The sequence below is a fragment of the Brassica napus genome, chromosome C9, assembly GCF_020379485.1.
Source record: "Brassica napus cultivar Da-Ae chromosome C9, Da-Ae, whole genome shotgun sequence".
NCBI lineage: Eukaryota > Viridiplantae > Streptophyta > Magnoliopsida > Brassicales > Brassicaceae > Brassica > Brassica napus.
The window spans coordinates 3,264,316-3,276,756 of NC_063452.1; the positions used below are offsets into that span (position 1 = coordinate 3,264,316).

Here is a 12,441-nt window from a genome sequence, read left to right on the forward strand (position 1 = left end):
GGGGACCGGGATCCTATCATGGATCCGAATGGTGATGAAGGTGAAGAAGAAGTTCAAGTGGAGCCAGAGGAAGAACATAAGCCAAGAAGGTCTGGAAGAGAGACAAGACCATATGTAAGATATTATCGGGATGAGTACGTTAATCTTACAGATGAGGGGGAGCCTCAAAGCTATGAGGAGGCCATAGGAGACACTCATAGAGACGAGTGGGTTGAAGCTATGCAAGATGAAATGCAATCCTTGCATGATAATCACACTTATGAGCTGATGAAGGTACCAAAAGGAAAGAGAGCCTTGAAGAACAAGTGGGTGTACAGGTTGAAGTATGAAGAGAGAAGCTCAAATCCAAGATACAAAGCTCGATTGGTTGTGAAAGGATTCAACCAGAAGAAAGGCATAGATTTTGAAGAAATATTCTCTCCGGTGGTGAAGATGTCTTCTATCCGAGTGGTTCTTGGTCTAGCAGCGGTTCTAGACTTGGATATTGAAAAACTCGATGTTAAGACAGCCTTTCTACATGGTGAACTCGAGGAGGAGATCTATATGGAGCAACCTGAAGGATTCAAGGTTCCAGGAAAAGAAGAATTGGTGTGCCGATTAAAGAAGAGTCTTTATGGCCTCAAGCAAGCTCCAAGACAATGGTACAAGAAGTTTGACTCTTTCATGGTGGATCATAACTTCAAGAAAACCAAGAATGATCATTGCGTTTTCATAAAGAGGTACGAAAACGGCGACTTTCTCATATTATTGCTCTATGTTGATGATATGTTAATTGTGGACCAAGATCGCAACAAGATAGCCGCATTGAAGAAAGATTTGGGAAGGTGTTTTGCGATGAAAGATCTGGGACAAGCGAGATAGATTCTTGGAATGAAGATCACTCGGGATAGACCAAAGAAGCTTTTATGGTTGTCCCAAGAACGATATGTTGAAAGGGTGTTGGAGAGATTCAACATGCACAAAGCAAAGCCGGTGAGCACTCCACTTGGTGGACATTTCAAGCTAAGTTCGAAGCAAAGTCCAACAAGTGAGAAGGAGAAAGAGGAAATGAAGACTACCCCATATGCATCAGCAGTGGGCAGTCTCATGTATGCTATGGTGTGCACCAGATCTGACATTACCTATGTTGTAGGAGTTGTGAGTCGCTTTCTAGCGAATCCAGGAAAGGAGCATTGGAAAGCAGTTAAGTGGATCCTACGCTATCTACGAGGCACAACGAAGAAGTGTCTATGTTTTGGCAATGGAAAATTGGAGTTGAACGGTTACACCGATGCAGATTGGGCTGGTGATAAAGATTCAAGAAAATCTACATCAGGATTTGTGACTACCTTTGCAGGGGGAGCTGTTTCCTGGCAATCGAAGCTACAAAAGTGTGTTGCCTTATCCACTACGGAAGCAGAGTATATCGCAGCAACGGAAGCGTGCAAAGAGATGCTATGGATGAAGAACTTCTTGCTTGAGTTGGGAGTAAAGCAAGAAAAATACAACATGCTATGTGACAACCAAAGTGCTATTCACTTAGCAAAGAATCCAACGTTTCACTCTCGCTCGAAGCACATTGACATTCGGCATCATTGGATCCGAGAAGTTTTTGAAGAGAAACTCATACATCTCACAAAGGTACACACCGACGAAAACTGGTCAGACTTTATGACCAAAGTATTACCGATCAAGAAGTTTGAGGATTGCTGCAAAGGCACAGGCATGGCGACTGTTTCGGGCTAAATCGGGAAGGGGGAGATTTGTTGGATTTCCCTCCTTAAGCCCAAAACTAATCAAATCACAATCAAGCCTTAGTCCAAGAAGAAGAAACATCTAGAGAAAAGTGGAGAAGTATAGAAGAAGAATTGTGTAGAAAAAGAGAGAAAGTTATGGAGTTAGATATTTTGAAATAAAATAATAATTTAAAGAAATCTAGAACATGTTAGAGTGTGCTCCTTCACTTGTATAAATAGGGGTGCTTAGCACCATTTGTAATCGTTGAAGAATCAAGAAAAAGAGTAGAGAGAAAACATTTCATAAAGAGTTCTAAGAGTCTTTAAAAAATCTCCAAACACAAGCCTTTGTAAAAGAATCTCTTTCCCAAATACAAAAGCTTTCACAAATATAAATCGTCTACATTCCATCTCAACCTCTCAAAGAAAATACTATCCGCTAATTTTCCCAACAAACACTGACTAACATGTAAATTCTCGGTATATAATTTTTTTGTTGAATAGATTCTTACATTCTAACAAACACATACATACATTAGAGTGAACATGTAGCATTTACAATAGAACGTTTCAAATACCTTGAAAATGTAATTTACGGGATCATTTTGCATAGAATACCAAAATAATATTTTTGTTTTATAAAACTACTATTGTTTATGTTGGAAGATAAGACCAAAGCGGTAGACATATAATTGGTAAACCGAATTTAAAAACATAGTAGAATTTTTGATAGATACAACAAGTAGACATACGAACACATTAAAGTGTTACTAGTAAAGTTCCATTGAAGAAAGTTGTGTCTTTCAGTCCCATCTAATGCGGCAACCACGAGCATGAAGCATCTCAAGCAATTCAGATGAGAGCAAGAATCTGAGAGGAGCGAAAAGTTTAAGCTTCTTGAGCCTATTGCAACAGGCTCTTAGAGCAAACTCAGACCCTTCCACAGTCACACGGTTCAGGTTGACTAAGTCAACGTCTTGAACCCGACTCAGATTGCTCATTAACATGCATAGAGCCGTATCAGAAACCGAGCAATAGCACAAGTTTATCTGCCAAACCAAATACACGACACAAAGCATCACATTTGTTTCCATTAACCAAACCGGTCGGTTTATTCTCTCAATGTTTTTTAATTTACCTGTCTTAGGTTTCTTGCGAAGTAAGCAAGCGCCCAGAAGCCTGAGTCATCGATGTTCTCGCACTTCTTGAGGTCCAAGTAATCCAATTTCTTGCAGCCGCACGCAACTGCAGCTAGACCAGCACCGGTTATATTCTTTAGCCCTCGAAGTTCAAGGTGACTTAGATGTTCTAGCTGACGGGTTTGTTCAACCCCTGCGTCTGTTAGCTCACCGCAGTACGATATAATGAGCCGGTTCAAGCTCTTGCAACCTCGTGATATAGCTGCTAAACCGTCATCTCCAAAACCACCACAACTGCACTCAACAAACCAGAATCAATTAGAAAACCGAATCAAGAAGTTGCAACTTTCCTTTTAGCTCAAAGAGAAGAATGTTACCGGTATAGATCAAGTTCTAGAAGCTTGGAACATTTGGAACCGATATGAAACATCCCTTTGTCTGAGATATTTGTGCAGAGGCCAAGTTTCAATCTTAGGAGATTCGAACACTTTGAGATATATTCTAGCCCTGCAGTAAGTAAAGTACCATAACTGATGAGATGTAAACACACAAATATGAGTTTGAATCGACATGTATCTTTGTTTTACCTCTGTCATTGACGCCATAACAGTCGGTAAGATCGAGTTCTTGAAGATCCTTGGAGTAACATCCGAGAGATTGAAGACCTTTCTCGGTTATCATATGACAAGACTCTAACTTAAGAGTCTCCAGATTGCGGCAAGACTGAGCTACCGCAGATATGGCTGCATCAGTCACAAACCCGCAGCACGCTAGGTTTAGGGTTTTCAGGTTTATGCAGTTGCGTGCAAGTCCCACCACTCCAATATCCGTCACACCCACACATTTGCTCACTCCGATATCTGTTAAGGATCTACAGCTAGAGCTTAAGGTTAAGAGAGAGGAGTCAGAGACACGAGCTCCATCGATCCATAGTGTCTTGAGATGCTTCAAAGCTTTGATGTTATGTAAGAAGCTCAGAGATACTTCCTGTGAATCACAAAAGAGTAATGAGTATCTACACATTCCACAGAGAGTTCATCCACCAATATATCTAGGCCTGCTGTTATTAACCAAACCTACTGAACCGAACCGAAAAGTTTGGTTAGGAGGTTCGGTTCGATTCCGTAATTAAAAAAAAACTCGGTTTAGTAATCGGTTAGTTCGGTTTTCTATAAAAACAAATATTTAAAAATTATACTAATTTTAACCAAAATTCCGAACCAAAATAACCGAGCTTAACCTTCTTCTTTTTTTAATTTTTCATCAATTTAAGCTGAAATTTAACCGCATTCAAAATCTTTGGTAGAAATTTTTAAAACCAAACTAACGGGAAACTGAACTAAATTTATTTTCTGTTCAATTCAGCGAGATTTAGGTTCAATTTATCTCATCTGAATTGAACCAACCGAATTTCAAACTAACCGACCCAAAAAAACCGGTAACGGAACCCGCAGGCCAAAATATATCTATTTATTAGGTTTGATCAATAAGACTTACCGATACACAGTGACTGGCTTTCAGGTGTTGAAGATCAGGATGGCCTCTGACAATGGAGACAACGCCAGACAAACTCACACGCTCACACCTTGTGACATCAATCTCCTGTTTTTACTTCTTACAAGTTAATAAAGAATCTTAAACAAAAGCTTTCTGTGTGAAGACAAAACAGTACCTGTAATGAAGGACAACCATTCTCAAGATACTGTAACCCATCATCATCTACCAACGGACAGTTCACCATCTCTAAAACCTCGAGCTTTGGCAGTAAAGCTATGGACCGGATCGAATCATTCGTGATCTGGAATCCAAATCAAAAAGTCAGATTATTTCAAAATCTCTTACAAAGATAGAAACTTTGAGACCGAACCTTAAGATAGGAGACGTCGAGAGATCTCAAGTCTTTGCATTTCTTACAGAGAAGATCGATCCCAAGATCAGAGATCTCCATACACCACTTCAAACTAATCTTGCTCAGATTACTACATCCGAGGACGATCCTCGCCAATCCGACGTCGCTTAGGCTCAAGCACTTGTCCATCCTCACCTCCCTCAGCCCCGCCGCGACGGAAAGCGCCGCCGCTTCCCTATCTCCGAACCCCCAGCAGTGAGACACGTCGACTCGCTCGAGGCCTCGGCACAAGCGAGCCAGCGTCTCCAGTCCCCTGGCTCGGAGCGCGGTGGCGCGGCTCAGGTTCAGCGACTTTATCGAAACGGCGCCGTGGGACGCTAGGCGCAGAACGACGTCGTCGTCGAGTTTGGGGCAGACGGAGAGGTCGAGGGAGGAGAGGTTCGGGTAGTTGGAGAGAAGCGCGGGGAGGAACTCGACTCGGAGGATTCGGATCGATGTGCGGCTCAGTGAGTCGACTCGGTGAAACTCTTTGCTGACGAGTCGCCATTTTTTCCGACAGGGCGGGTCTAGGAACCCGTAGACGCGAACGAGAAGATCTTCCGACAAAACCGATAAAATGGATGGAGACAGCGGCATTTTGCGACAGAACAAGGAAAAAAAGACAAGTATGTTTTTACTTTCAGTTTGGTCTGAAAGTTAAAAAAAAAAAAGTACGGATCTTTTAAGTCGGGATGAAGAGGAAGACAGCTCGGAGATAGAGGAGAGAGTGGTGAACCGGTTGATCCAGGATCCGAATTGGGTTACGGGTTATTAGATTCGGGTTCATCGTCAAACCTTCGGGTTTTTTTTTTCCGGTGGGAACACACAAAACCGAACCTCTCTCTCTCTTTACTTCATTTGTTTCCCTCGAGTGTGTCATATAAAACGAGGAAGAAGATAACTAAAATGACGAAAACGCCCCCTGACATTGGTTTAGTACGGACACAAGTGTTGGTGTTTCGAGTCAGAGAGTTGTTTACGGTTGTTAATAAAACACGTGGCGACATTTTAGCGGTTTTGATTGCTTTATTGTAGGATCAGGAGCAGGTGATTCCTGCTCAACTGTACCTAAATTAGGTCTGCACCCTCTGCGGGACCCAGATAACGTGCATCGACCGTACCTATCTGTTTTGACCTAAACCATATCATAAACAAAATATATAAAAGTATTCCTTGTCTGACGTGGAAATACGCGGGATCATCGTGGCGGATCGTAGTTACGATCTGGACCGTATAAGAAGAAGTTGAAAGTGGGACCCGCATGCACTGCTATTTTCAACAAGTTGCTTGCTATTTCAAAACGATTACGTGACTACGCGCATTTAAACAATAAGCTTTTGAAACATATAATCCGAGTTTATTGCAAGTTTCCAACGTCATGTATTAGCACATTTCCCATGACGGTTCACGTCGGGATATCAGAGTTATCTGCTAGGCCTGGGAATTCGGGTCGTCGGATCGGGTTCTTTCGGGTCCGGATCTTTCGGGTCTAAAAGTTTAGGACCCGATAGGGTAATTTCAAATTCTCGGTTCCGGGTCGGTTCGGATCGTGCCGGATCCGGGTCGGGTCGGGTCTTAGATAGTTAGATCCATTCGGATAACTAGAATTTATCGGTTCTGATTCGGTTTGGTTTCGGGTCGGGTTCGGTTCGGGTTTGATTTAAAAAAGACCTAAAAATACAAAAAAAATATCTGAAAATATTTATATATCCGAAAATATTCGAAATTTTATTCAAAATTTGTATTTTTATTATATTAAAATGTGTATATATATTAAACTATGCGAGATACAACAACAATTTGTTGTCTCCTAGTGGTTGACCTCCATGTTCTCTAGACGAATAACCCGTCTTCAATTTCCCCTTGATGCATTTTATTTAATTTACATTATTAATTCGGGTATCCATCGGGTTTCGGGTTTGGGTCGGGTCGGGTCCAAGACCCGCGGGTCCTCTGCAACAAGACCCGATAGGGTAATTTGATCGGGTCGATTCCTATCCGAACCGGGTTTTTTGGGTCGGTTTTGGGTCGGGTCTTCGGGTCCGGGTAAAATGCCAAGGCCTATTATCTGCTTTTCATTTTTTTACTATTTTTCGTGTATATCTTATTGATAAGCGCTAAGAAAGTAATTAAATACTATTCCAGCTCTAAATTTCTTGCATTCTGAAAATTTATGTACTTTGTGTACGGTTTTCCAGAAGTTGACATATCGTTATAGATATGCATAGGTGACGAAATTTCTATATGAATTTTCTCATTGGATTATTGAAATACACATAGCTTTTCAAAGTACGGTAGTGTAGTGATTAAACAGAAGATAATGTCTTGAAGTCTTTTTCTGCATTGTGTTTTCTTTAGATTTTTTTTCTCTGAATAAAGCTTTAGTTTTTCAATTAATATTGAAAGCTTTGTTTCCCTCTTTTGGATTTGTTTGTACTTTGCACCATCTTCTGTTTATTTCAATATGAAAGATCACATGACAAAAAAAAAAAAGCTTTCAACATTCATTGAACTTAGCTTGCTTAGCTTCCATATATTCTACAATCTTTATTGAACTAAAATAATTAACAATACTATAGGCAGTGACAAACATTCCAATTAAATAAATTATTTACAACTATTTGTATTTCTTATAATTAAATACTTCCTCCGTTCCCAAAAATAAAATGTTTTAGATTTTATAATTGTTGTACAAAAATAGATTTTCTATATGTTTAAAGTATTTTTTATACTTTTAAGAAACACTAAATGAAAATATTTGAATTGATTAAATTTTATTGGTGAAAAATTATTGGAAAGTGTATAATAAAATAAAAGAAAAATTAAATTATAAACACTTATTGAATTTTTAATAATAAACGTGAACATTTTAGAAAATCTTACTTTTGGTACGATAGTATATGTTTCTTTTCATGTTCCATGCAAATTTTATCTTTACGGAATTGGGTAGTGATGCGTGCATATACATTGACTGATGGAGGTTAGTCGTAGAATTTTTGTTGACATGTTTGTTTTGTATTATAGGTCTTTATAGTTAGTTTTTTTCTAAGATGTTTATGCATAATTAATTTTATTTATAGAAATGTTCCGGCTTTGATGTCAAATGTATAATACAGTTAACAATTGAGTTTTATACATTTGTTTATTTGTTCTTTTGTTGCTTAATAGTTTTATGCATTTGTCGCTAGTGTGCTTTCATTCATCTCTTAAAAGAAATACATATATATATGGTCATGTAATATAATTTATTGCTATAAATAGCACACATGAATATAAGAATGTGTGTGTGTGTGGAAATCTTATTCAGATTAATGTGGGCTTCAACAGGAGGTAGAACTAATATGAGTTTCATTTTGTTTGACTACTATGCAAACTCATATTTGTTCCACCACCTGTTAATACACACTTAATCTTCAAATAAGATAAGTCGATACATTTTTCTCTTTTGACTTTTATTCTTATATTTCGAAATGTTTTGATTAATGTTAAACACAATAGCAGCCGGGCCGTTTTAACTTTGAAAATTAGAAGAAAAAATGTAGAGATGATGCTCAGTCTAAATATATTGGTTTTTATATAATGTCAAACATAAAAGATTGATGGTTGGGACTTTCTAAATAAATACTCCCTCAATTTCCCGAAATTAAGATTTTCTAAAGTGTTCACGCTTATTAAGAATTTAATAAATATTTATAATTTAATTTTTTTTTTACTTTATTATACACTTTCCAATTAATTTTCACCAATGAAATTTAATCAATTCAAATATTTTCATTTAATGTTTCTTAAAAATATAAAAAAAGTACCTTAAACATATATAAAATTCTTTATATAAATAGATATATCTTTGTGGAACAAGCAAAAAATTTAACGGAGAGAGTAATATACCAGTTTGTCATTGAATTTTAGAAAAGAACGGATATCCCATCCTCATCAGGGAAATAAATAGTGGATGCATGTGATTTGCTGAGACAGACTTGTGTTTTCCGATTTAAGAATCAGGTCGAAGAAGTATATTCGTTTTTCGTTCTTGAAAGTCAACGTTACAAGTTACGACCGCTCAAACCCTCCAAGAGTTGTAAAAGCTACACTATTAATCTGAATATACTAAAATACGATTTTAAAAAAAAATTGTTAACCAAGAAATGATCAAAGATCTTAGACCTGACTAATCTCTCTAATCCGGGCGTGGCTTTTGGCAATACATGATAACATAGACGTTAACTCGGCTCTCATCGGAAAATCGAATTGGACGCAGTAGAACCAGCCCTGCTACCGTAGGTAAAATACGAAATAGTGTAAAAACTTATATGTTTATTATTTTCAAAAAGTTACAACCAAAAGTCAAAAATATTGAAAGATATCACATGTTTTGATTTAGAAAGGGTTTCTACAAAGAAAACCTATGAGCATAATTATTGAAAAGTTCTTAGGGTAGAGTTCTTAACGGAATATAAGAACCGGTCTCTTAACTTTTAACTTAAAAAAGCTAAGAACCGGTTCTTAAATAAGAGTTTTAAGAGTCGGTTCTTAACTTTTTTAGTTAAAAGTTAAGAGACAGGTTCTTATATTCCGCTAAGAACCTCACTCTAAGAACCCCCAATAATCATGCTCTAAATGATTTGGGAAATTTTAATAACTCATGTTTCGACAATACTTTTAATTAACTGATTAAAAAATTTGTGAGCGAGCTCGAATGAGGATTTCTAATTCTTTGTACCATGGATTTTAGTTGGTCAGTACGATATGCAACCTAAATGGATGTGTGGACTGATCCACATAGACATTTCTTTAATTGTCTAGAGGCTAAATCTTTTTTTCCCATGTCATAGGTAGTAGTTTGCATAAGTTGGATTGGGTTACTCTTCGTATTTAAGTAATTTGAACGCTTTCGTGGAATTGTACTATAATTATAGTCTATATATAAAAAGCAATTTTAAATGATTTTATAAATGAAGCCAATATTAAATAATGGTGCATATAGAAAGGATAATATATAAATATAGATTGTTAGCTTGATATACCTCACCTGAATAATAGCTGCCCGACTTAAGCCTAAAATAAATAAAAAGAATACGACAAAGGTGAAAGACTAACCTTCATCTACAAGTTGCGAGATTCTCGCTTTTCACGTTCTCCTACTTCATTGACTTCATTTTGTTGACCATTGGCCTGGGCATGACCCATGGACCAAGATTTTTTTTTTTTTTTTTTCATCAACCATGGACCAAGATTTATATATCCCTTTATCCTCTTTTAAAAGTACTAGTCACGTAAAAAAATATATTTGTTCTGTTCCGTTTAAATAGAAGTTTCGGGAAAAAAAACATAATTTCATAAAAACAACTTTTTATGAAGATATTGTAAGCTTTTAAACAATTAATTGAGTTTATTGAATTATTATAAATTAAAAATTATTAAAAATTGAAAATTGAAAATTATAATGAAATTACGATAATGATTCAACATGTTTTTTTTAATATGTGTGAAAACAGTAGATTATCTTTAAAGAATGAAGTTAGTATGTTTTGATAAGAAAAAAAAATGTTATACTTATATGCAGCTCGATTGTAACTCACGAGAAGACCCAAAATGTAAAAATACAATCATGTGCAGGTTTTCATACATTCAGTAAAACTCAAGATGATAGTTTGCCAAAAAAAATGTTTTGAAAAAAATCTGAATAAGTAATCAAAATGTGTAAAAAAAGATTATGAACCGTGGAGAATTATATACGTACGCGATGATATGGTGACCAGTTTTTGTTTTTGGATATAACATTGATTGATTTGAAACAAGGTGAAGAGTTGTGAGGATTTTATATGGGCACAAACTTACGATGATGATCACATTTTATTGGTGCAACTTGTAAGACTAACACCGAATCTGCAGATTTTGTTCATATGATGACATCAAATGCAAAGATGAGTTCATTGTCTTCCTAAACAAGGAATATGAATCTATGCTCATGCGTCACCTCAAATATTACGGTCCATAAGTTACAAAAAAAAAAAAAAAAAAATATTACGGTCCATATAAAACTTCAAAATAGTTACCATACAGTATACATGTGCGTCTACGCATTGCGCACTGAAAATTACTTAAAAAATATCGTATGGAAAAATAAAATTTATATTTTTGATCGGATTAATATTTTTGGCCCTTCAAAAAAAAAATTAAAAACTTTTTTGTTAATTATATAATTTATTTACTGATGAACTAATCCTATTTTTAAAATATTTTAAGTCAAAAAATCACTTATCACATAAGAACCTAATGTTTAGGCCGAAGAATCTCGAGCCTACTATTTGGTTACAATGAAACTATGTCAGCTCGGTTTTATATCATTATTTATCAATTTAAAAGTTAATTATGGTTATGAGAAGTTTACGTTCACGTGCCAATCCTATGTATCTTCAATATTTTTCTCATTTTTGTGTCGCTTTTTTTCATTTTTGTTATTGCTCGATATAAATATTGATTTATGAGTTTATTCTCATTTCGTTATTTTGTTTTGGCCTGAGATTTAGAAAATGTTTAAGATTTAAAATTATTAAACAGATACATACTTAGGTTAAGATCTGCGTCTTGTGCAGAATAAATATTATATATTTATTACTTATTTTATGTTTCTCTGCATATTATGAAATAATAAAATAAAATTATATATTAAATAACTAAAAAATCTGTTACTATTATGTAATAAATTGGTGTGCTCATATAAATCAAATGACCGCTCTTGTTTATTCACAATCATTTTAGGGTAAATAAATCAAAACAATCAATATTATCTATCGTATATGATATATAATTAAATTTAAATGATATTAACATAGATATATATAGTATACTTTTAATACAGATATTTATTAAATGAGGTTTCTACTCATATGATTTTATGATTATTTGCATATTTGTGTAACAAAATTTTACACCAACAATTTTTTTTTTGGTTTCAATAATTTATAATCATTTAAAAAAAATGAAGATTTCAAAACTATAATATTAACTTTTCAATATATGTTCAACGCAGATATCAAAATATAAATATGTATTTTCATATGATGTATAGTTTAATTTAAACGATATGAAATATATATTTATATTAACATAAACACATATTAAAATAAAATTATTTATTCATATGATTTTATAATCATTGTATCTTATTATAGAAAAAAAAATTAAATCTTGATCACAAAAGTTTATGTGAGACTTTTAACAGTTTTAGTAATTTATACTCGTTTTCAAAAATTCAAAATACAACATATACAAAAAAATCTAAATTTTTATTATATGGTTAATGTAATTGTGTAATTTTTTTAATAATAAATAATTAAACAAAAATGATAGAAAGTATACAGATTGTTAACAAATCTTTATTATTTAAAATTATTAATTATCATATATATCTTAATCACATTAAGTAATTCTGTAGTTTTATTTAAGGAAAAAATGTATAATAATTTTAATTTGATAAATGTGATCCATAATGGCATACTGTATAATATAACATTCCATAACAATTTAATTTTGGACTAACAAAATTCTCAATTGATTCTCAAGCCGCCACGTAAGAAAAATTAGCATTCTAATTATATGACAACTCAGCAAAATACTTTTTTAATTAGTACAAATTAGGGGTGTTCAATCCGGATATCGGTTCGGTTTCGGTTCGGTTTTTTCGGTTTTTCGGTAT

At 34.9% G+C, this 12,441-nt stretch overlaps 1 protein-coding gene across 1 annotated transcript; it reads right to left on the reverse strand.

Moving 5' to 3' along the window:
• Positions 1-2,380: 2,380 nt before the first annotated feature.
• LOC106402223 (F-box/LRR-repeat protein 3-like) lies at positions 2,381-6,296 on the reverse strand. The gene is made up of 7 exons (XM_013842916.3): positions 4,722-6,296; positions 4,527-4,652; positions 4,352-4,456; positions 3,442-3,841; positions 3,232-3,361; positions 2,854-3,148; positions 2,381-2,764 (listed from the first exon to the last, which is right to left on the reverse strand). The coding sequence occupies exons 1-7, from the start codon at positions 5,337-5,339 to the stop codon at positions 2,519-2,521; spliced, it is 1,920 nt and encodes a 639-aa protein (XP_013698370.2). The 5' UTR covers positions 5,340-6,296; the 3' UTR covers positions 2,381-2,518.
• Positions 6,297-12,441: the final 6,145 nt, after the last annotated feature.